This window comes from Rattus norvegicus, chromosome 19, assembly GCF_036323735.1.
Source record: "Rattus norvegicus strain BN/NHsdMcwi chromosome 19, GRCr8, whole genome shotgun sequence".
In the NCBI taxonomy this organism is placed as follows: Eukaryota; Metazoa; Chordata; class Mammalia; order Rodentia; family Muridae; genus Rattus; species Rattus norvegicus.
The window spans coordinates 19,060,866-19,086,319 of NC_086037.1; the positions used below are offsets into that span (position 1 = coordinate 19,060,866).

Here is a 25,454-nt window from a genome sequence, read left to right on the forward strand (position 1 = left end):
ACCTGGGAATTTAGGACAGAAAATACAGAGTAATGGAGAAAAGCCAAGTCCTAACAAAATTGGTTAGGCCTCTGGACCTAGTATTGTTGCAAGTAAACCTTACCCGGACTCATGAAAACCAGGGACTGTTCCTTTCTTGAGAAGGTAGTCAACACATGTTCACAATTTAGAAGCATTTTCTTTGTGTTTACACTAATTTAGTTTTGTGTTGATCGTCACTATAATTCTGATGGAAACAGACTTTTCATCCAGTCGTCACAGGAAAAAAAATATCCCCTCAGTTGTCTTAAGTAGGTTGAATAATGGTAACTGGATGATACAGACTAGTGCCTGTAAAGTTATTTTATTAAGAAAAACAAGAGCAACAGCAATGAAAACAATGAAGGGTCTTTTTAGTTAAAGTTAACTTGAGAAACATGGGTTGGGGAGAGCAGTGAAAGCTGAGGTAGAAACACTGTCACAGGGAGAGTAGGAGATTGCCGATACAAAGAGGAGCCTTGGACCCTGGTGGCAAGTGTGGTGTGGGCAGAAGGTTGCTGGCAGATCTCGGAACTTGGAAGAGAGGAGGATCATTTATCTATCTATATCTATATATCTATATACCCATACCTATACCTAGATCTATAACTATATTTATATATTAATAGGCTTTATGATATATGGACCATATGCCTCTGTACCTTTTAATATATCTAAGCTGAGAAATGAAAAGTGTTGGTGGATAACCAACTTATTACTTTTGTCTTGAGCCTATTAAATGAAGAGATTTTTGCTTCTGTTAATTAATGACTTGCTAATTGATTTTTAAAACACCAGAGCCTCCTATGTAAACCAAGCTTTATGATAATGAAGATAATAATGGTGATATGCACGGAAGTCCTTTGTATGTATGGGCATAAGCTATGTTGGTGTAGGCATTTTTTCCTGCTTTTGATAGACGCTGTTCAAGTCCGGTTTACTTTCTAGCTCTAAATTTTAGTGATTACAAAAGGTCAGAGTAGCATAGAGTAATGAAAAGTCAATCAAATGTGTTTCATGGGTAACTTTGTGCTATTGATTTTGGAATAATATAGCATCTCCTATTTTAAAAAGGTCTGTAAGTTTAAGTTGTAATTCAATCAAAAAGTACATTTGTTTTGGAAACTATAGTAATGCACAATCAAATCTTTTTTTTTTTGTTAATTCTAGAAAAAGTGAAACTGGGTAAAATAATGGACGATATTGAATCCGTGAGTAAGAGAATGGAGAAAGAGAAGGAGATGAATCTCAGGAAGTACAGGTACTGTGGATTATCTAATTTAGAGAATAGAGAGAGAGAGAGAGAGAGAGAGAGAGAGAGAGAGAGAGAGAGGGAGGGAGGAAGGGGGCAGAGGGAGAGGGACTGAGGAAGGAAGAGGGATGGAGGAAAGGAAGGAGGGAGGGAGGGATAGAGACAGAAACAGAAAAAGGAGAGAAAGAGACAGAGAGGGGGGAGAGAGACAGAGAGAGGGAGAGAGAGAGACAGAAATTTTCTTCTTTTCTGGCCGTATTCTCTGACCAATGGCAGTGGTTTCTCAAACCCATCAACACCCCATGCATGAGGCTAATTTATCTTTCTGCTCCAGTCCCAAGGCATGTCAATTATCAAGATTTTAGTTTTCAGTTCAATTAACTTTTGAACCAGAGGATGTCTGAGTAGCTAAGCAAACCATCTGGGTTTTACAGTGCAGAAGCCTGAATCCAATTTGTGTCTTTCTTGAGAAAAATGCCATGTTTTTATGATAATATTATATAAGTTTGGAATTTTAATAACCCCTTTGCAGCAATTATGGAGCAGAATAACTTATGATTTTTTCCCTTTAAAATCTAATAGTTAAAGGTTAGTTTTTCCGTCACAGATGATGAGGGTGATTCCACAGGATGTGGTTGAGATGCAAGGATTTGCAATCTTGCTTCTGCTCTCCAGAGTGCCTGGAGATGGGTCAGCTTCTCTTCAGGGTTATCTTATGGAGTCATATCATCTTCCAGATACCTTTACAGGGGTGTGTGTGTGTTTTACCCCAGGGCTTCAGATAAAACCTCCGACTGCCCATAAGCACATATATTTGACAACTTGTACACTGTAGATGTTTCTCTGTTAAAATGCTCTCTCAATGGCTTATTTTACAGCAATTCATTAACACAACATGTTAAGAGAATTCCACACACGTTAAGAAAATTGACACAATATATAAAGAATGTCTTGTCTTCCAAATTCTGTGTCACAAACTGTGCCTCACGCCAGAAGACCCTTGACCGGTGCACTCGATCTCTTTGATCAAATCTGTTACAAGTCTCAGGTTTGAACAGATGGAAAACAGGCACAGCTTCAGGGCAAGGAGTTTGGTTTCACTTATCATTGGGGGAAGATATACATTATAAGAAAAAGAAGTTATTATATTGAAAGATTAATTTAAAAAAATTTCTCCTTTCTATCTTTACCCCATTTAACTCAAGATTCAGGTAAGATTAACTAAATCATGGCTGTTGGAAGACTACTTAATAAAGCAATTAATGTATAAGGCCTCTGGGTTCCCGTAGGGGAGGGCCCAGGAGCGGCAGGACCCCTGCGCCTGAGACACAGCCGGAACCTGAAGGAAACAGACCGGATAAACAGTTCTCTGCACCCAAGTCCCGTGGGAGGGAGAGCTGGACCTTCGGAGAGGCAGACACGCCTGGGAGACCAGAGGAGACTGCACTCTGCGCACATCCAGACGCCAGAGGAGAACACCAAACGCCATCTGGAACCCTGGTGCACGGAGGCTCCCGGAAAGGGCGGCGCAGATCTTCCCGGTTGCTGCAGCCGCGGAGAGGACTTGGGCAGTACCCCGTGAGCAAACTTGAGCCTTGGAACCATGGGTAGGACCAACTTTTCCCTTGCGAGAAACCTGCCTGGTGAACTCAAGACACAGGCCCACAGGAACAGCTGAAGACCTGGAGAGAGGAAAAACTACACGCCCGAAAGCAGAACACTCTGTCCCCATAACTGGCTGAAAGAAAACAGGAAAACAGGTCTACAGCACTCCTGACACACAGGCTTATAGGACAGTCTAGCCACTGTCAGAAATAGCAGAACAAAGTAACACTAGAGATAATCTGATGGCAAGAGGCAAGCACAGGAACCCAAGCAACAGAAACCAAGACTACATGGCATCATCGGAGCCCAATTCTCCCACCAAAATAAACATGGAATATCCAAACACACCAGAAAAGCAAGATCTAGTTTCAAAATCGTATTTGATCATGATGCTGGAGGACTTCAAGAAAGACGTGGAGAACTCCCTTAGAGAACAAGTAGAAGCCTACAGAGAGGAATCGCAAAAATGCCTGAAAGAATTCCAGGAAAACATAAATAAACAAGTAGAAGCCCATAGAGAGGAGAAACAAAAATCCCTGAAAGAATTCCAGGAAAACACAATCAAACAGTTGAAGGAATTAAAAATGGAAATAGAAGCAATCAAGAAAGAACACATGGAAACAACCCTGGACATAGAAAATCAAAAGAAGAGACAAGGAGCTATAGATACAAGCTTCACCAACAGAATACAAGAGATGGAAGAGAGAATCTCGGGAGCAGAAGATTCCATAGAAATCATTGACTCAACTGTCAAAGATAATGTAAAGCAGAAAAAGCTACTGGTCCAAAACATACAGGAAATCCAGGACTCAATGAGAAGATCAAACCTAAGGATAATAGGTATAGAAGAGAGTGAAGACTCCCAGCTCAAAGGACCAGTAAATATCTTCAACAAAATCATAGAAGAAAACTTCCCTAACCTAAAAAAAGAGATACCCACAGGCATACAAGAAGCCTACAGAACTCCAAATAGATTGGACCAGAAAAGAAACACCTCCCGTCACATAATAGTCAAAACACCAAACGCACAAAATAAAGAAAGAATATTAAAAGCAGTAAGGGAAAAAGGTCAAGTAACATATAAAGGCAGACCTATCAGAATCACACCAGACTTTTCGCCAGAAACTATGAAGGCCAGAAGATCCTGGACAGACGTCATACAGACCCTAAGAGAACACAAATGCCAGCCCAGGTTACTGTATCCTGCAAAACTCTCAGTCAACATAGATGGAGAAACCAAGATATTCCATGACAAAACCAAATTTACACAATATCTTTCTACAAATCCAGCACTACAAAGGATAATAAAGGGTAAAGCCCAACATAAGGAGGCAAGCTATACCCTAGAAGAAGCAAGAAACTAATCGTCTTGGCAACAAAACAAAGAGAAGAAAAGCACACAAACATAACCACACATCCAAATATGAATATAACAGGAAGCAATAATCACTATTCCTTAATATCTCTCAACATCAATGGGCTCAACTCCCCAATAAAAAGACATAGATTAACAAACTGGATACCCAACAAGGACCCTGCATTCTGCTGCCTACAGGAAACACACCTCAGAGACAAAGACAGACACTACCTCAGAGTGAAAGGCTGGAAAACAACTTTCCAAGCAAATGGTAGGAAGAAGCAAGCTGGAGTAGCCATTCTAATATCAAATAAAATCAATTTTCAACTAAAAGTCATCAAAAAAGATAAGGAAGGACACTTCATATTCATCAAAGGAAAAATCCACCAAGATGAACTCTCAATCCTCATCTTCGGTTGGTTTATATACAAGTGTGCAATTTCTAGGCTTGAAAGTAAAATGATGCTATCTGGTGCTGGATAGAGGAGCCTTATTTTTTATTATGGCAGCTTGCTATTTTTGTAACATGGTGATTTGGTTGAACACAATAAAGTACAGTAGTAACTGATCTCCCCTTCTTCCTGGATGAGTGAACAGATGATTAAATGTTGATGTCAGCATCCTTGAGCATACTCAGATGAGCTTCTGCTTCTGTTGAAAATGATGCTGTGTTTGATTGTGGTCCGAAGCCTTGAAGCACTACTTGGCATCTCCTTCCTTGGAGGTCTCACTGTTTAAACCTAACAGATTTGATAGCTTGTTGGTAAGGTGAGGTCCAGCTTGTCTCCACTAGGTCATCTTCATGTGAATCCGGTGGTTATACGGTTTTGTTCTACGGATATTTCATTTTTTTTAATAACGGTTTTAGCTGACATTCATGGAGAGAATGAATCCTTAGAACTGTGCCACTAGTGAAAGGAAATCCTGTCTAGAGTATGTTTCTTTACAAAGCTGTGTCACACCATCCTTTGGGCCCTCTGCTGGAAAAGTAGAATCAAGTCTCAAATAATGCCTTTTAAATTGTATCCTCTAGTATTATAGATGTAGGACAGTACTGTATCATACCTCTGTGGATGTAAAATAGCTTGTACCTGCTTTATGATACGTAGTAGTGACCGTGCTTTATCAGAGCTGTTTTTAATGATGTTGCTCAGAATGTTTTCTTTCCAGATGATGATTGAGAAGCTAATTTAAAAAAAAAATGGTGCCAGGTACCACAAGAGTAACAGAACTGTGCTGTTTTCTCGGGTTTTGTTTTTTTACTTTTTTTTTTTTTTAATGGAGTGTGCTGGATGTCTCTACAGTTTTGTTCAGATGACTGCAGAACCTGGAAAAGCTGTTGCTGCTGTTGATGCACAACACACTGCTATTATTGGTCTTTTTATATAAATATAAATATATATATACAGATATATAATTTGAATTTTTTGAAACTTTAGCTGTGCTGTCAACTTTGGAAAAAAGTATCCCCGTTTACTGTGTTGAGTTGGCACTGTACAGAAATTAACAGCCATATTGGTCTAGAAATGTTGAACTTAAGTTTTTTCCATTTGTACAGGGGTAACACACTGTATTAAATATGTAAGGTCTTATCTATGTGGGTTTGATTACAAAAATTAATAAAGTATTCGCTAAATAAAAAAAAAAAACTCAACCGTGATAATCTTAGCAAATGAGCGGCCGTTTTGTTCATTTAACTATGCAAATAGAGAATCATTTAAATATGCAAATAGCAGCTCAGGTTCATGCAGCATTTAGCCTAGTATTGTAGCAAGTTTTCCATTCTCTCCCACAACTTTCTCTTGTTCTGAATGCTATCATCTGCAGAAGTAGATGGCAGTGTAGTTCACCTCTGACTTCCACACCTTTATCCAATGACATGTTAAACATCTTTATATAGAAATCTCTTTCCAAACAGGTTTATTAAAAGGGAAACTTTCAGCTCTTTGGTTCTCTAAAATAAAAAGCATACCAATTTTAATAAAAAAAATAAAGCAGTTAAACAGTTTAGTCTATCCAGCAAGCTTTTAATAATGAGAAAAGTTAACCAAATTCATTGAAAAATAATTCTTATTTAATTTTAGGAAGCCTGTAATCCAAGGAACATTGACATCGATTTAGGGACAAATGAGCACTCATTTGTGATAAATCTGAACAAGAATAATGTCTTTCATTACGGTGTCTTTCTCAGTAGGGTTAACTGTTTCTCGGGGAATTGTTTCTTCTGCAATGGGTAGAAGATAAAGGTCTCCTAATACCCTCCTAGGTCCCATTTTTAAATGAAAACACATCCTGTTTAATGAGGAAGATCAACACTGTTCGAAATTAAGACCTGGTCCATGTACTCCAATGATAGCCTGGGGCACATAAAGCCTGAACTTCAATCTGCTCGGGCTGCCTTGTCTTTATTTATAGTTATTCTATGTTAGTAAGTTGTTCCTACCTCGGCAGTTGGCTTCATTTTGTTAATGCTGCTGTATGATGGGAATGCAGACAGACAGACAGACAGGCAGACAAGTAAGTACTTTGGGACATGGTGATTCAGGTTTTTTGAAAACCAGTATTTAGGTAGAATTTTTTTTTTAAAGAAGACATCAGGTTGAATTTTTTTATTGAAATCTGGCTCGTCCTGTCATGCAGAGAAAGCTTAGCAGAGATGCTGTAGAAAGCAGAAGGGAAAGAATGGAATCAGTCAGGTGGACAGGTAGAGAATTGCTAACAGCTTTTCAGACTAGATTTTGGGGGCGCTTCTGTCCAGATCACAGAGAGGCTTACAGGGGAGTTTTTTTCTCTCTCTCCTATATTTCCTTTCAAGATGACTTAGACAGAAAGCACTTATGGTTAAGGTGACATACATCATTTTCAGGTAGATTATAAAAATATTTACTAAAGAAAAGAAAAATGCCTAAAAAATAAGAAATATAAAAGAATTTTGTAAACACGCGATGTTTTAATTCATCTACAGTTCCCCATTTTTTGTCATGCAAAGAACAGAGTGGGCTGTTTCCACATTTTCACACTTCAGTTTAAGAATGTGACTTTCAAATTTTAAGTTAAAGATTATCGTTCACAAACCGTCCTGGTCCAACCATGGCAATGGTGGATGTGGATACATTCTAAATGTTACTTTCCAACCATGACGAAGCTGCACTGACCTACCTATTAGTGCTGTCAGTCATAGCCAGTGCATTGGAAAGCATGGCATCTGTCTTTCCGTCCAGGCACTCTTGGAATCCAGGCAAGTGAACCTAAACGCTGACCTCTGCTTTGTCCTCACCGAAGAGCTTACGCTGTATGTGACAGTCCAAGCCTGGGTCCTCTGACAAGTTCAATAAGAGAACCATAATGACGTGCCTCCCACTTCATTCTCCCACTTTGATTCATCTCCCTCAAAGTGCTAGGATTATTGGCATGCATCTCACTGGGTTGAAACAGCTCTGAATTAGGACTTAATGCTTTTCCTTCTTTTGTTTGCTAAACCAGATGATTTCGGTGACCATTTTTCATTAGTAGACGATTGTTGCTAAGATATCATGTTTTCCAGTTTGAAGATTAAAACATACTTAGTCATGTTCTACATGTTAGAGAGTAAACTGTCTGATACACGCACATACCTCTCAAGTTTGGTAGGATATAAATGAATTCTAAAATTTCAGTGGAATTACCCCGATCTTTGACAAATCCTTGAATATGTCATACTCATAGAAGAAAGACAAGGTGATTTATGACATAAGTTAATCTCGTAACTTATTTACTCTTTATTTAGTGCCCACGCCATATCTGATAGCAAGCTCTGACCAGGACTGTCATAGTCTCTTTCCCCATACATGCTGTTGTTTTTTTTCTCTTAGGGAAATATTTTAAATGCTAACACCTCTGTAATATTTATATAACATCTGGACAATAGTCCCATCCCTAGGCATTTATACCAAACAGGAAATTGAACAGGGGTAGAATTGAGAATGCCCAAAGGTTTCTGAGCCTTTTAAAAATGGCAGAACAGTGTGAGCTCCCTAAATATCTATCAGAAGACTGATACACCATTAGTCTATTCAATCCATATAGTACGACATTAAATAATAGTCCAATAGAACAGCAAGCATCTATGTGTGCTAATGAAGATATCCATAAGAATATCCAGTGTAAAAACTACTAGAAAACAACTTTATACACATAAACACTGTATGGAATATACTCTCTAGCTTATCATGTCAAATGAAGCTAGAATAGATAGTGTGTTATAATTCCTTAAGCCCACTGCCTGACCTCAAATCGAGGCTCCACCTATTTCTAGTTGTGATAATCTGACCTAATAACCCCCAGGCATTCTAGTTCCTTCATGTATAAAATTTGTAAATTAATAGTAGTAATTGGTTATTGGGCAAATTAAATCAGATAGGACATACAGAAGGCTTAAATGATACCTAGTCTATGAGAAATTATAAGTTAGCAAAATATTAGATGATGGCATTAGAGGAGATGTTCCTTTTCTTTTGGTTATTTATATTCTCTAAATTGTCTACATGGTCCTTGGCTTTAGATCCTACAGACAGACCTGTTTTAATCTTTACAAGAGACATTAGGAAAGCACGATTTAAAAATCTCTTATGAAACAATAAAAAATAGACATGGTGATTATTTTCCTGACTTCCGTTAGGTGAGGTTTGCTCAGACAGATGTTCCTGATGTTTACCACACTTAGAAGGTTAAGATTATTCTTTTAATAACGCTTACTGTGTAGGACACTGAGGGTGCCACAGCTCTAGTCCCTTTGTCAGGAGTACATGAGATTAGCATTTAATCCTGTAATTTGAGGTATGGGGGGCTTGCACTACCTAACAGGGGGCACTGAATGACTCAAGTTATAATAATTATGTTTTGAAAACAGGATGTCGGAACCCTTCCATTCCCAGATTGGCTTGTCTTTGCATAATGCGACCTCCCATTTGGGACTTCTGAAGGAACTTGGTGAGTTTCCCTGGACAAATGCTGGGAGCAGTAGTGATTTTCATTATATAAACCAAAGAGATGGTATTGAGCAAAGTCACTTGTTTATGATGTCATCTAAAAAACCATGCCAAAAGATAAAAGAGATTTGGGGGAGATCTAGTGGGAACTACTTTTTGTTACTTTAAACCTGAGAAGTTGGATCTTTAAGGTGTGAATATAGAATGCTGTAGGAAATTATGAAGATAAATTCATAGGCTTGAAAAGGAGTTTTCAGCAATAATTCTTTCAAGTTATTATTTTTGAAGTATATAAAATGTCTTAAAAACAAGCTATCCACGACACTTTATTTTATTTTTTTCCTCCATCATTATTTATTTATTTTTTTGTTATCTTTATTAACTTGAGTATTTCTTATTTACATTTCAGTTGTTATTCCCTTTCCTGGTTTCCAGGCCAACATCCCCCTAACCCCTCCCCTCCCCTTCTATATTGGTGTTCCCCTCCCCATCCTCCCCCCATTACCGCCCTCCCCCCAACAATCACGTTCACTGGGAGTTCAGTCTTGGCAGGACCAAGGGCTTCCCCTTCCACTGGTGCTCTTACTAGGATATTCATTGCTACCTATGAGGTCAGAGTCCAGGGTCAGTCCATGTATAGTCTTTAGTTAGTGGCTTAGTCCCTGGAAGCTCTGGTTGCTTGGCATTGTTGTACATATGGGGTCTCCAGCCCCTTCAAGCTCTTCCAGTTCTTTCTCTGATTCCTTCAACGGGGGTTCTATTCTCAGTTCAGTGGTTTGCTGCTGGTATTCGCCTCTGTATTTGCTGTATTCTGGCTGTGTCTCTCAGGAGCGATCTACATCCGGCTCCTGTCGGTCTGCACTTCTTTGCTTCATCCATCTTGTCTAATTGGATGGCTGTATATGTATGGGCCACATGTGGGGCAGGCTCTGAATGGGTGTTCCTTCAGTCTCTGTTTTAATCTTTGCCTCTCTCTTCCCTGTCAAGGGTATTCTTGTTCCCCTTTTAAAGAAGGAGTGAAGCATTCACGTTTTGATCATCCGTCTTGAGTTTCATTTGTTCTAGGTATCTAGGGTAATTCAAGCATTTGGGCTAATAGCCACTTATCAATGAGTGCATACCATGTATGTCTTTCTGTGATTGGGTTAGCTCACTCAGGATGATATTTTCCAGTTCCAACCATTTGCCTACGAATTTCATGAAGTCATTGTTTTTGATAGCTGAGTAATATTCCATTGTGTAGATGTACCACATTTTCTGTATCCATTCCTCTGTTGAAGGGCATCTGGGTTCTTTCCAGCTTCTGGCTATTATAAGTAAGGCTGCAATGAACATAGTGGAGCACGTGTCTTTTTTATATGTTGGGGCATCTTTTGGGTATATGCCCAAGAGAGGTATAGCTGGATCCTCAGGCAGTTCAATGTCCAATTTTCTGAGGATCCTCCAGACTGATTTCCAGAATGGTTGTACCAGTTTGCAATCCCACCAACAATGGAGGAGTGTTTCTCTTTCTCAGCATCCTCGCCAGCATCTGCTGTCACCTGAGTTTTTGATCTTAGCCATTCTCACTGGTGTGAGGTGAAATCTCAGGGTTGTTTTGATTTGCATTTCCTTATGACTAAAGATGTTGACCATTTCTTTAGGTGTTTCTCAGCCATTCGGCATTCCTCAGCTGTGAATTCTTTGTTTATCTCTGAACCCCATTTTTTAATAGGGTTATTTGTCTCCCTGCGGTCTAACTTCTTGAGTTCTTTGTATATTTTGTATATAAGGCCTCTATCTGTTGTAGGATTGTTAAAGATCTTTTCCCAATCTGTTGGTTGCTGTTTTGTCCTAACCACAGTGTCCTTTGCCTTACAGAAGCTTTGCAGTTTTATGAGATCCCATTTGTCGATTCTTGATCGTAGAGCATAAGCCATTGGTGTTTTGTTCAGGAAAATTTTTCCAGTGCCCATGTGTTCCAGATGCTTCCCCACTTTTTATTCTACTAGTTTGAGTGCATCTGGTTTGATGTGGAGGTCCTTGATCCACTTGGACTTAATCTTTGTACAGGGTGATAAGCATGGGTCGATCTGCATTCTTCTACATGTTGACCTCCAGTTGAACCAGCACCATTTGCTGAAAATGCTATCTTTTCCTTTGGATGGTTTTGGCTCCTTTGTCAAAAATCAAGTGCCCATAGGTGTGTGGGTTCATTTCTGGGTCTTCAATTCTATTCCATTCGTCTATCTGTCTGTCTCTGTACCAATACCATGCAGTTTTTATCACTATTGCTCTGTAATACTGCTTGAGTTCAGGGAGGTGATTCCCCCTGAAGTCCTTTTATTGTTGAGAATAGTTTTAGCTATCCTGGGTTTTTTGTTATTCCAGATGAATTTGCAAATTGTTCTGTATAACTCTTTGAAGAATTGGATTGGTATTTTGATGGGGATTGCATTGAATCTGTAGATCGCTTTTGGTAAAATGGCCATTTTTGCTATATTAATCCTGCCAATCCATGAGCATCGGAGATCTTTCCATCTTCTGAGGTCTTCTTCAATTTCTTTCTTCAGAGGCTTGAAGTTCTTATTGTACAGATCTTTTTTTTTTTTTATTAACTTGAGTATTTCTTATATACATTTCGAGTGTTATTCCCTTTCCCGGTTTCCGGGCAAACATCCCCCTCCCCCCTCCCCTTCCTTATGGGTGTTCCCCTCCCAACCCTCCCCCCATTGCCGCCCTCCCCCCATAGACTAGTTCACTGGGGGTTCAGACTTAGCAGGACCCAGGGCTTCCCCTTCCACTGGTGCTCTTACTAGGATATTCATTGCTACCTATGGGGTCAGAGTCCAGGGTCAGTCCATGTATAGTCTTTAGGTAGTGGCTTAGTCCCTGGAAGCTCTGGTTGCTTGGCATTGTTGTACATATGGGGTCTCGAGACCCCCTTCAAGCTCTTCCAGTTCTTTCTCTGATTCCTTCAACAGGGGTCCTAATCTCAGTTCAGTGGTTTGCTGCTGGCATTTGCCTCTGTATTTGCTGTATTCTGGCTGTGTCTCTCAGGAGCGATCTACATCCGGCTCCTGTCGGTCTGCACTTCTTTGCTTCATCCATCTTGTCTAATTGGATGGCTGTATATGTATGGGCCACATGTGGGGCAGGCTCTGAATGGGTGTTCCTTCAGTCTCTGTTTTAATCTTTGCCTCTCCCTTCCCTGCCAAGGGTATTCTTTTTCCTCATTTAAAGAAGGAGTGAAGCATTCACATTTTGATCATCCGTCTTGAGTTTCGTTTGTTCTAGGGATCTAGGGTAATTCAAGCATTTGGGCTAAAAGCCACTTATCAATGAGTGCATACCATGTATGTCTTTCTGTGATTGGGTTAGCTCACTCAGGATGATATTTTCCAGTTCCAACCATTTGCCTACGAATTTCATAAACTCCTTGTTTTTGATAGCTGAGTAATATTCCATTGTGTAGATGTACCACATTTTCTATATCCATTCCTCTGTTGAAGGGCATCTGGGTTCTTTCCATTTTCTGGCTATTATAAATAAGGCTGCGATGAACATACTGGAGCACGTGTCTCTTTTATATGTTGAGGCATCTTTTGGGTATATGCCCAAGAGAGGTATAGCTGGATCCTCAGGCAGTTCAATGTCCAATTTTCTGAGGAACCTCCAGACTGATTTCCAGAATGGTTTTACCAGTCTGCAATCCCACCAACAATGGAGGAGTGTCCCTCTTTCTCCACATCCTCGCCAGCTTCTGCTGTCACCTGAGTTTTTGATCTTAGCCATTCTCACTGGTGTGAGGTGAAATCTCAGGGTTGTTTTGATTTGCATTTCCCTTATGACTAAAGATGTTGAACATTTCTTTAGGTGTTTCTCAGCCATTCGGCATTCTTCAGCTGTGAATTCTTTGTTTAGCTCTGAACCCCATTTTTTAATAGGGTTATTTGTTTCCCTGCGGTCTAACTTCTTGAGTTCTTTGTATATTTTGGATATAAGGCCTCTATCTGTTGTAGGATTGGTAAAGATCTTTTCCCATGCTGTTGGTTGCCGTTTTGTCCTAACCACAGTGTCCTTCGCCTTACAGAAGCTTTGCAGTTTTATGAGATCCCATTTGTCGATTCTTGATCTTAGAGCATAAGCCATTGGTGTTTTGTTCAGGAAATTTTTTCCAGTGCGTATGTGTTCCAGATGCTTCCCTAGTTTTTCTTCTATTAGTTTGAGTGTGTCTGGTTTGATGTGGAGGTCCTTGATCCACTTGGACTTACGCTTCTACAGGGTGATAAGCATGGATCGATCTGCATTCTTCTACATGTTGACCTCCAGTTGAACCAGCACCATTTGCTGAAAATGCTATCTTTTTTCCATTGGATGGTTTTGGCTCCTTTGTCAAAAATCAAGTGACCATAGGTTGTGGGTTCATTTCTGGGTCTTCAATTCTATTCCATTGGTCTATCTGTCTGTCTCTGTACCAATACCATGCAGTTTTTATCACTATTGCTCTGTAATACTGCTTGAGTTCAGGGATAGTGATTCCCCCTGAAGTCCTTTTATTGTTGAGGATAGCTTTAGCTATCCTGGGTTTTTTGTTATTCCAGATGAATTTGCAAATTGTTCTGTCTAACTCTTTGAAGAATTGGATTGGTATTTTGATGGGGATTGCATTGAATCTGTAGATTGCTTTTGGTAAAATGGCCATTTTTACTATATTAATCCTGCCAATCCATGAGCATCGGAGATCTTTCCATCTTCTGAGGTCTTCTTCAATTTCTTTCCTCAGTGTCTTGAAGTTCTTATTGTACAGATCTTTTACTTGCTTGGTTAAAGTCACACCGAGGTACTTTATATTATTTGGGTCTATTATGAAGGGTGTCGTTTCCCTAATTTCTTTCTCGGCTTGTTTCTCTTTTGTATAGAGGAAGGCAACTGATTTATTTGAGTTAATTTTATACCCAGCCACTTTGCTGAAGTTGTTTATCAGCTTTAGTAGTTCTCTGGTGGAACTTTTGGGATCACTTAAATATACTATCATATCATCTGCAAATAGTGATATTTTGACTTCTTCTTTTCCGATCTGTATCCCCTTGACCTCCTTTTGTTGTCTGATTGCTCTGGCTAGAACTTCAAGAACTATATTGAATAAGTAGGGAGAGAGTGGGCAGCCTTGTCTAGTCCCTGATTTTAGTGGGAATGCTTCAAGTTTCTCTCCATTTAGTTTAATGTTAGCAACTGGTTTGCTGTATATGGCTTTTACTATGTTTAGGTATGGGCCCTGAATTTCTATTCTTTCCAGAACTTTTATCATGAAGGGGTGTTGAATTTTGTCAAATGCTTTTTCAGCATCTAATGAAATGATCATGTGGTTTTGTTCTTTCAGTTTGTTTATATAATGGATCACATTGATGTTTTTCCGTATATTAAACCATCCCTGCATGCCTGGGATGAAGCCTACTTGATCATGGTGGATGATTGTTTTGATGTGCTCTTGGAGTCGGTTTGCCAGAATTTTATTGAGTATTTTTGCGTCGACATTCATAAGGGAAATTGGTCTGAAGTTCTCTTTCTTTGTTGGGTCTTTGTGTGGTTTAGGTATAAGAGTAATTGTGGCTTCATAGAAGGAATTCGGTAGTGCTCCATCTGTATCAATTTTGTGGAATAGTTTGGAGAGTATTGGTATGACGTTCTAGGTATGATAGAATTCCGCACTAAGCCCGTCTGGACCTGGACCCTTTTTTTTGGGATACCTTTAATGACTGCTTCTATTTCCTTAGGAGTTATGGGGTTGTTTAACTGGTTTATCTGTTCCTGATTTAACTTCGGTACCTGGTATCTGTCTAGGAAATTGTCCATTTCCTGAAGATTTTCAAGTTTTGTTGAATATAGGCTTTTATAGTAAGATCTGATGATTTTTTTGAATTTCCTCTGAATATGTAGTTATGTCTCCCTTTTCATTTCTGATTTTGTTAATTTGGACACACTCTCTATGTCCTCTCGATAGTCTGGCTAAGGGTTTATCTATCTTGTTGATTTTCTCAAAGAACCAACTTTTGGTTCTGTTGATTCTTTCTATGGTCCTTTTCGTTTCTACTTGGTTGATTTCAGCTCTGAGTTTGATTATTTCCTGCCTTCTACTCCTCTTGGGTGTATTTGCTTCTTTTTGTTCTAGAGCTGTTAGTTGTGGTGTCAAGCTGCTGACATATGCTCTTTCCTGTTTCTTTCTGCAGGCACTCAGCGCTATGAGTTTTCCTCTTAGCACAGCTTTCATTATGTCCCATAAGTTTGGGTATGTTGTACCTTCATTTTCATTAAATTCTAAAAAGTCTTTAATTTCTTTCTTTATTTCTTCCTTGACCAGGTTATCATTGAGCAGAGCACTGTTCAATTTCCACGTATATGTGGGCATTCTTCCCTTATTGTTATTGAAGACCAGTTTTAGGCCGTGGTGGTCTGATAGCACGCATGGGATTATTTCTACTTTCTGTACCTGTTGAAGCCCGTTTTTTGACCAATTATATGGTCAATTTTGGAGAAAGTACCATGAGGAGCTGAGAAGAATATACATCCTCTTGTTTTAGGATAGAATGTTCTGTAAATATCTGTTAAGTCCATTTGGTTCATGACTTCTCTTAGTCTGTCTACGTCTCTGTTTAATTTCTGTTTCCATGATCTGTCCATTGATGAGAGTGGGGTGTTGAAATCTCCTACTATTATTGTGTGAGGTGCAATGTGTGTTTTGAGCTTTAGTAAGGTTTCTTTTACGTATGTAGGTGCCCTTGTATTTGGGGCATAGATATTTAGGATTGAGAGTTCATCTTGGTGGATTTTTCCTTTGGTGAATATGAAGTGTCCTTCCTTAACCTTTTTGATGACTTTTAGTTGAAAATTGATTTTATTTGATATTAGAATGGCTACTCCAGCTTGCTTCTTCCTACCATTTGCTTGGAAAGTTGTTTTCCAGCCTTTCACTCTGAGGCAGTGTCTGTCTTTGTCTCTGATGTGTGTTTCCTGTAGGCAGCAGAATGCAGGGTCCTCGTTGCGTATCCAGTTTGTTAATCTATGTTTTTATTGCGGAGTTGGGGCCGTTGATGTTGAGAGATTTTAGGAATAGTGATTATTGCTTCCCGTTATATTCATATTTGGATGTGAGGTTATGTTTGTGTGCTTTTCTTCTCTTTGTTTTGTTGCCAAGATGATTAGTTTCTTGCTTCTTCTAGGGGGTAGCTTGCCTCCTTATGTTGGGCTTTACCATTTATTATCCTTTGTAGTGCTGGGTTTGTAGAAAGGTATTGTGTAAATTTGGTTTTGTCATGGATCATCTTGATTTCTCCATCTATGTTAATTGAGAGTTTTGCAGGATACAGTAACCTGGGCTGGCATTTGTGTCTCTTAGGGTCTGCATGACATCTGTCCAGGATCTTCTGGCTTTCATAGTTTCTGGTGAAAAGTCTGGTGTGATTCTGATAGGTCTGCCTTTATATGTTCCTTGACCTTTTTCCCTTACTGTTTTTAATATTCTTCCTTTATTTTGTGCATTTGGTGTTTTGACTATTATGTGATGGGAGGAGTTTCTTTTCTGGTCCAATCTATTTGGAGTTCTGTATGCTTCTTGTATGCTTATGGGTATCTCTTTCTTTAGGTTAGGGAAGTTTTCTTCTATGATTTTGTTGAAGATATTTACTGGTCCTTTGAGCTGGGAGTCTTCACTCTCTTCTATACCTATTATCCTTAGGTTTGATCTTCTCATTGAGTCCTGGATTTCCTGTATGTTTTGGACCAGTAGCTTTTTCCGCTTTACATTATCTTTGACAGTTGAGTCAATGATTTCTATGGAATCTTCTGCTCCTGAGATTCTCTCTTCCATCTCTTGTATTCTGTTGGTGATGCTTGTATCTACGACTCCTTGTCTCTTCTCTTGGTTTTCAATATCCAGGGTTGTTTCCATGTGTTCTTTCTTGATTGCTTCTATTTCCATTTTTAATTCCTTCAACTGTTTGATTGTGTTTTCCTGGAATTCTTTCAGGGATTTTTGTGATTCCTCTCTGTAGGCTTCTACTTGTTTATTTATGTTTTCCTGTGTTTCTCTAAGGGAGTTCTTCATGTCTTTCTTGAAGTCCTCCAGCATCATGATCAAATATGATTTTAAATCTAGATCTTGCTTTCCTGGTGTGTTTGGATATTTCCTGTTTGCTTTGGTGGGAGAACTGGGCTCCAATGATGCCATGTAGTCTTGGTTTCTGTGCTTGCCTCTGGCCATCAGATTATCTCTAGTGTTACTTTGTTCTGCTATTTCTGACAGTGGCTAGACTGTCTTATTGGCCTGAATGTCAGGAGTGCTGTAGACCTGTTTTCCTGTTTTCTTTCAACCAGTTATGGGAACAGAGTGTTCTGCTTTCGGGCGTGTAGTTTTTCCTATCTACAGGTCTTTAGCTGTTCTGTGGGCCTGTGTCTTGAGTTCACCAGGCAGGTCGCTTGGAGCAGGAAGGTTTGTCTTACCTGTGGTCCTGAGGCTCAAGTTTGCTCGTGGGGTGTTGCTTATGAGCTCTCTGAGGCAGCAACCAGGAAGATCTGCACCGCCCTTTCCGGGAGCTTCTGTGCCCCAGGGTTCCAGATGTCGTTTGGTGGTTTCCTCTGGAATCAGTAATGTGGGCAAAGTCTAGTCTCTTCTGGTTTCCCGGGTGTGTCTGCCTCTGTGAAGGTTTAGCTTACCCACCCACAGGATTTGGGTGCAGAGAACTGTTTATCTGGTCGGTCCCTTCAGGTTCCGGCGGTGTATCAGACGCACGGGACCTGCTGCTCCTGTGCGCTTATCTCCAGGAACCCAGAGGCCTTATACAGTTTCCTCTTGGGCCAGGGATGTGGGCAGGGGTGGGCAGTGTTGGTGGTCTCTTCCGCTCTGCAGTCTCAGGAGTGCCCGCCTGCCCGGGTGGTGAGCTCTCCCACGGGGTTTGGGAGCAGTGAGCTGCTGTGGCCAGGGATCCGAGAGTTTTAGATATATTTCTTTACTTACATTTCAAAAGTTATTCCCTTTCCTAGTTTCCTGTCCTTAAGCCCCATCCCCTCCCCTCCCCTCCCCCGTACGGGTATTCCCCCTATACATCCCCCCTACTACCGCCCTCCCCCATATTCTCCTGCACTGGGGGTTCAACCTTGGCAGAACCCTTCCCCTGATGCCCCAACAAGTCTATTCTCTGGTACATATGCAGTTGGAGCCCTGGGTCTGTCCATGTACAGTCTTTGGGTAGGGGTTTAGTCCCTGGAAGCTCTGGTTCGTTGGCATTGTTGTTTTGATGGGATTGCAAGTTCCTTCAACTCTTTCAATCCTTCCTGTAATTCTTCCAAAAGGGGGTCCTGTTCTCAGTTTGGTGGTTTGCTGCTGGCATTGACCTCTGTATTGGACATGGTCTGGATGTGTCTCTCAGGAGAGATCTATATCTGGTCCCTTTCTGCATGCATTTTTTTTTTTAGCTTCATCCATCTTATCTAGTTTTGATGGATATATATATATATATATACATATACATATACATATACATATACATATACATATACATATACATATATATATATATATATATATATATATATATATATATATATATATGCGCCACATGTGGGGCAGGCTCTGAATGGTTGACACTATTTTTAAGTGCTTTTTAAAAAGTAAAGACTGCAAGCAGACTGAAGCAATGGTTCTTTACATCAAGTACATAGTTCTACGCCTGAAAGCCAAACTCTCTGGCAGATCGCTTCATATCCCAGTTCTCTCAACATTCGTCTAAACCAGTCAGTTTAATGTTCTGAAAGTACAAAAATTTCAGTAAATTGATAATTTCTGAGTGTTATAGGCTGCTGTTCTTTCTTTCTTTAAAATTAAATGTATCCCCAACATAAGGAGTTTGTAACCAATGTTCGATCATGTGAAGTTTTGTTGAATTTCATTATGTTTATAGCTAAATCATTACATTTTAATTGAATTAAAACTTTCTAAACAACAACAACAACAACAACAACAACAACAACAGACAACTAAAATAGAAACACCTAAAGGCTTAGGACCAGGGATTTATTCTGTAAAATACAATGTGAAAAATGTTGATTTTTCTTCTGAAATAATTTATACATATTCCTTACATTGCATAGCATCTTTGTTGAAAAACAGTATTTTAAAAATGTTTTTAATGTTCACTCCCATGGCGTTTTCTAAACATATGCATGACATAGGCTTTTATTATTATTACTAAGCCTATTGGCTAAAATGTTTCTCCAGTAATCATAGGAAACATCCACTGAGGCTGATTAAATTATAGAGTGGTGAAAACAGGGAAGAAAAGGACCTAGATCGGCTTCATCTGAAGGGCACAGTCATTTTCTGAAATCTTAAACATTTCTAAAAAGTTTAGGAATAAATTTTCGTAGAAAAAGGGAAGAAAACTGGATCATAAGAATCAAGACCGATCCTGATTTCTATCCATTTGATTGAAATTTTAAGTGGGTGACTAGGACATCACTCTTTGAAGCTCACGTTGTAAAATGGTGGAGCAGGGTGCTTGCTTTGATGATCTGATCCTGCTACACCCGATGCTTACCAAAGCTGAGCTGCAGTTACCGGTAACAGTTTCCAAGTCAAAGGTGAGATAGGAGCAAAGGCCTGTCCTCGACACCTATCCTACAAGAGGAGCAATCTCACAACACAACCTGCATGGTGTGAACACTGCTCCTTTGTGGGGTCATCTGTTCTGCCGTTGTTGCGGTAGTCGTCCCGCTCGAAGGTCTATTTGCCTTCCTGCTTCAGTATGTTCAATAAAGCCCTTCTAACTTGATATTCCAACAAACAACCTTTCCACCACTCATTTCAAAACTCTTTCTTACTTATCTCATTCTAAGAGAATAAAACCATGGCATGAGTTCTAGTTTGGAAAAATGTTCTTTTTTTTTTTAAACTCTAGATTTTAGTGATTTATTTTTCCCTTCTTTTTTATGTTTTTTCTTGCTTTTAAAAACTTTTTTATTAGATATATTTCTTTACTTACATTTCAAATGTTATTCCTCTTCCCAGTTTCCTGTCCATAAGCTCCCATCCCCTCCCCTCCCCCTCCCCCGTACCGGTATTTCCCCCATACACCCCCCTTACTGCCACCCCCCCATATTCCCCTGCACTGGGGGTCAAACCTTGGCAGGACCAAGGGCTTCCCCTTCCACTGGTGCCCCAACAAGGCTATTCTCTGCTACATATGCAGTTGGGGCCCTGGGTCAGTCCATGTATAGTCTTTCAGTAGTGGTTTAGTCCCTGGGAGCTCTGGTTGGTTGACATTGTTGTTTTTATGGGGTTGCAAGCTCCTTTAACTCTTTCAACACTTCCTCTAATTCCCCCCAAGGGAGTCCTGTTCTCAGTTTGGTGGTTTGCTGCTAGCATTGACCTCTGTATTGGACATGCTCTGGATGTGTCTCTCAGGAGAGATCTATAGCTGGTCCCTTTCAGTATGCATTTTTTAGCTTCATCAATCTTATCTAGTTTTGGTGGCTGTATATATATGGGCCACATGTGGGTTAGGCTCTGAATGGCCATTATTTGAGTCACTGCTCTAAACTTTGCTTCCATATCCCCTCCTATGGATATTTTTTCCCCTTTTAAGAAGGAATGAGAGCATCCATATTTTGGTCATCCTTCTTGAGCTTCCTTTGGTCTGTGGATTGCATTTTGGGTAATTTGAGCTTTTTGGCAAAAATCCATCAATGTAATCCACTATATAAACAAACTCAAAGATAAGAACCACATGATCATTTCATTAGATGCTGAGAAAGCATTTGACAAAATTCAACACCCCTTCATGATAAAAGTCCTGGAAATTGCATCTTGGGTAATTCGAGCTTTTTGGCTAATATCCACTTATCAATGAATGCATATCAAGTGTGGTTTTCTGTGATTGAGTAACCTACCTCAGGATGATATTTTCTAGTTCATTCCATTTGCCTATGAATTTCATGAAGTCATTGTTTCTGATAGCTGAGTGATATTCTACTGTGTAGATGTACCACATTTTCTGTATCCATTCCTCTGTTGAAGGCATCTGGGTTCTTTCCAGTCTCTGGCTATTATAAATAAGGCTGCTATGAACATAGTGGAGCACGTGTCTTTGTTATATGTTGGGGCATCTTTTAGGTATATGCCCAGGAGAGGAATAGCTGAGTCCTCAAGTAGTTCAATGTCCAATTTTCTGAGGAACCTCCAGACTGATTTCCAGAATGGTTGTACCAGTTTGCAATCCCACCAACAGTGGAGGAGTGTTCCTCTTTCTCCACATCCTCGCCAGCATCTGCTGTCATCTGAGTTTTTTATCTTAGCCATTCTGACTGGTGTGAGGTTGAACTCAGGGTTGTTTTGATTTGCATTTCCCTGATGACTAAGGATGTTGAACATTTCTTTAGGTGCTTTTTGGCCATTTGATAGTCCTCAGCTGAGAATGTTTTGTTTAGCTCTGTACCCCATTTTTAATAGGGTTATTTGTCTCTCTAGAGTCTAACTTATTGAGTTGTTTGTATATTTTGGATATTAGCCCTCTATCAGATGTAGGATTGATAAAGATCCTTTCCCAATTTGTTGGTTGCTGTTTTGTCCTAACAACAGTGTCCTTTGCCTTACAGAAGCTTTGCAGTTTTATGAAGTCCCATTTGTCGATTCTTGATCTTAGAGCATAAGCCATTGGTGTTTTGTTCAGGAATTTTTCCCCAGTACCCATGTGTTCAAGACTATTCCCCACTTTTTCTTCTATAAGTTTGAGTGTATCTGGTTTGATGTGGGGGTCCTTGATCCACTTGGCCTTAAGCTTTGTACAGGGTGATAAGCATGGATCGATCTGCATTCTTCTACATGCTGACCTTCAGTTGAACCAGCACCATTTGTTGAAAATACTACCTTTCTTCCATTGGATGGTTTTAGCTCCTTTGTCAAAGATCAAGTGGCTATAGATGTGTGCTTTCATTTCTGGGTCTTCAATTCTGTTCCACTGATCTATCTGCTTGTCTCTGTACCAATACCATACAGTTTTTATGACTATTGCTCTGTAATACTGCTTGAAGTCAGAGATGGTGATCCCCCAGAAGTTTTTTATTGTTGAGTATAGTTTTCACTATCCTGGGTTTTTTAATTATTTCAAATGAATTTGCAAATTGCTCTTTCTATCTCTATAAAGAATTGATTAGGAATTTTGATGGGGATTGCACTAAATCTGTAGATTGCTTTTGGCAAAATGGCCATCTTTACTATATTAACCCTGCCTATCCATGAGCATGGGAGATCTTTCCATCTTCTGAGATCTTCCTCAATTTCTTTCTTCAGAGACTTGAAGTTCTTGTCATACAGATCTTTCACTTGGTTGGTTAAAGTCATACCAAGATATTTTATGTTATTTGGGACTATTGTGAAGGGTGTCATTTCCGTAATTTCTTTCTCAGCCTGTTTATCTTTTGAGTAAAGGAAGGCTACTGATTTGTTTGAGTTAATTTTATAACCTGACACTTTGCTGAAGTTCTTTATCACGTTAAGTAGTTCTCTGGTGGAACTTTTGGGGTCGCTTAAGTTCACTATCATTTCATCTGCAAAGAGTGACATTTTGATTTCTTCCCTTCAAATTTGTATCCATTTGACTTCCTTTTGCTGTCTGATTGCTCTGGCTAGGACTTTGAGTATTATATTGAGTAAGTAGGAGAGAGTGGGCAGCCTTGTCTAGTCCCTGATTTTAGTGGGATTTCTTCAAGTTTCCCTCCACTTATTTTGATGTTAACTACTGGTTTGCTGTATATTGCTTTTACTATGTTTAGGACAACGGGGCATCTGAACACAGTGTTTCCAAAACTGGTGCTTAGCTGATGTCTTCCTTATTTTTATTCTGCCTGGGATGCTGGTCTGTGGCAAGGCATCATCCACATCTAGGATAGATCTTCTCTCCTCAGTTAAACCTCTGTGGTGACACCCTCAGAGATACCTGGAGAGGCATGTTTCCTCAGTAATACCAGGTTCAGTCATAAAATCAAGATAAACCATTATAAGGCCTAAGTAGAAAGTAAGCTTTCTTAGGACCTTAAGGTTTGTGTCTTGTAAAACTTCGATAAATAAACAGGACTTCTTTATTAATCAGTTTTTATAGTGGTGTCAGCCGTAAACATGAAAATTGTGAACAATATTGTTTTTCTTCTACATACATCTTTATTTTTCTTGAATCTATTTCAAAACAGTTCATTTTATTCAAACAAAAGACGGTAGCTATCATAACTTGATAATACATTGTTTCATTTTACAAAATAATACATATGAATTAGTTTGAATGGACCGTTTTGCCATTTTTTTTTCTAAAATTCAACTAATATAGCAGATAGAGTTCAGCTACCCAAGCAACTTTCTGAGGTTTGATTATTCAAATGGTTAAGATGCTATTTGTCAACTGTAGGTTACCATCCCTTTTAATTATATAGGTAATCAAACTAAGAACTGCCAATTCTCTCTCCTATTAATTGTTTGTAATCACCTACAGATTAAAACTGCGTGTGCAGTTAACTCTAAGAATTTATTAGTACAAAGGGATTGATAGAAAGGAAACAAAATGAGCTTAGCATTAGAGAGGCTCTGGGGACCCAAGACCACTAAACCCATTTGGTTCTGTCACGTCCTAATAAAGATATATTGGCTTTTCATTGGGCATTCTCCAGAGGCAGCTGCATGCACTGTTACTTCACAGCATTTAGTTTCTTTCTTGAGTGAAACCTTCTATGCAAAGTTCAAAGTGCTGTTGTCTTTTGCCAATGTCCAGATGAACTGAACAAATCTCTTGTTTGTGACGTGAGGGAATGCCGGGGAATCCTTTGCTCCCTCCCTTCTCCTCCCGTCCTCTCAGGCTTTGGTGGCACGCCCAGGTACACACAGCATTACCAATTTTCTGTGAATCACTTGAACAATTTAGATTTCTAAAACAGCCATGCTTATTAGGTTTCAGAAACATAGCCAACCTGGTTAAATAATTGGCTTAGGTTGAGCACATAAATTTGAATAAAAATGGAAAAAAATCTTCCACCTGGAGGATACTTAAGAGACTATTACCATTCTAATTTTGAAGGTATTGGAGACTAAGGAAAGATGATGTGGTAAAAACATTTTGTCCTCCAAAAGGTGGTACTTTAAATCCTGTGAAATAATTTTTGTCCCCTCGTGGAGTGGTTTTGCTTGGGGGGTTTCATTTGTATGCTTTTGCTGGCTGGCATGCCGTTTAGTGCCAAATGGGTGCTGGGATCTAAGAAAAGGTCGAAGCATTTTCAGTTGTGTCTAGGTTGGCAATGAGATATGCAGAAGACAGCAGAATAATACGAACTCCTGGTATTTTCCAAGCCCACGTGTGTTCTTTGGTTGGTGGCTCAGAGCTCCCAGGGGTGGTTTAGTTGTCGCACTCATCATTTTCTTAAGGAAAAGATTGCCGTAGAATTCCACAGAAGAACGGAGGGTGTCTGTTGTCTGTCCATTTTCTCTCTCACTTTAGCGCCGTTAACAATTTCATTTACTTTGCATTTTTAAAACTTATTTCTTAATAATTTTCTGGATTTCCTTTTAATGTACTTACATGTCAGAGACATTTACTTTTTATGTGTGCAACTCACAAATAGGATTTTACTCGAAGTCTCCTTAAAAAACAAAACAAAACAAAAAACAAAACAAAAAACAAAGGGGTCAACATTCTTGGAGAAGTGAGTCCCCGAGGGTGAACTGGTTAGCTTGCTGCCTGCACACTGGATGCGCTTTACTGTGAAGGAGCTAATTAATTCAAGTCTCTCTTCCTGCAGGGCCATCGCTTCTTCATCTCTCTCTGATGAGATGACAAGATGTGATTTTAACACAGAAAAGTGAGCCCACAAAGATGTTTTGCTTTCCTTCTTGTGTTATAAAGCACTATGATCAGTATGTACTCGTCTTAGATAAATATTATTTTAACCTCCATCAATATTTCCAGCTGACAGGACTCTTTATGATCAGAGGAGTGCTGCATTGATGAGATCTTCCCATTTGCCTCATGAATCTGCTCAGACTTTATCAGGAGCCTCAATAATATTTAAGGATTATTATATCGTAAGTATTTTTTAAATATGCACATGTCATTTACTTGCCGTTGTTTTTTTCCCTCTCAGTAAAATACTGGGTCGATTTTGATGAAAAAAAAAAAGCCATGAAATTTTACAGTGAGCCTAGTTCATTTCTTTTTTTTTTTTTTTAATTAACTTGAGTATTTCT

The 25,454-nt window shown here is 39.4% G+C and overlaps 1 protein-coding gene across 7 annotated transcripts in view; it reads left to right on the plus strand.

Moving 5' to 3' along the window:
* Positions 1–25,454, plus strand: part of LOC134483204 (IQ domain-containing protein M-like) — a 232,986-nt gene that overhangs the window by 64,015 nt on the left and 143,517 nt on the right. For 6 of the 7 annotated variants that reach the window (XR_010060078.1, XR_010060079.1, XR_010060076.1 and 3 more), the window contains 3 exons: positions 1,189–1,279; positions 9,121–9,200; positions 25,177–25,292. Coding sequence is in view for 2 of the 7 variants with exons in the window: in XM_063278474.1 (XP_063134544.1) it covers positions 1,189–1,279; positions 9,121–9,200; positions 25,177–25,292 (287 nt within the window). In the remaining 5 variants the exon portion in view is untranslated. The remainder of the gene's footprint in view (positions 1–1,188; positions 1,280–9,120; positions 9,201–25,176; positions 25,293–25,454) is intronic. The other variant, XM_063278473.1, reaches the window with a different exon arrangement.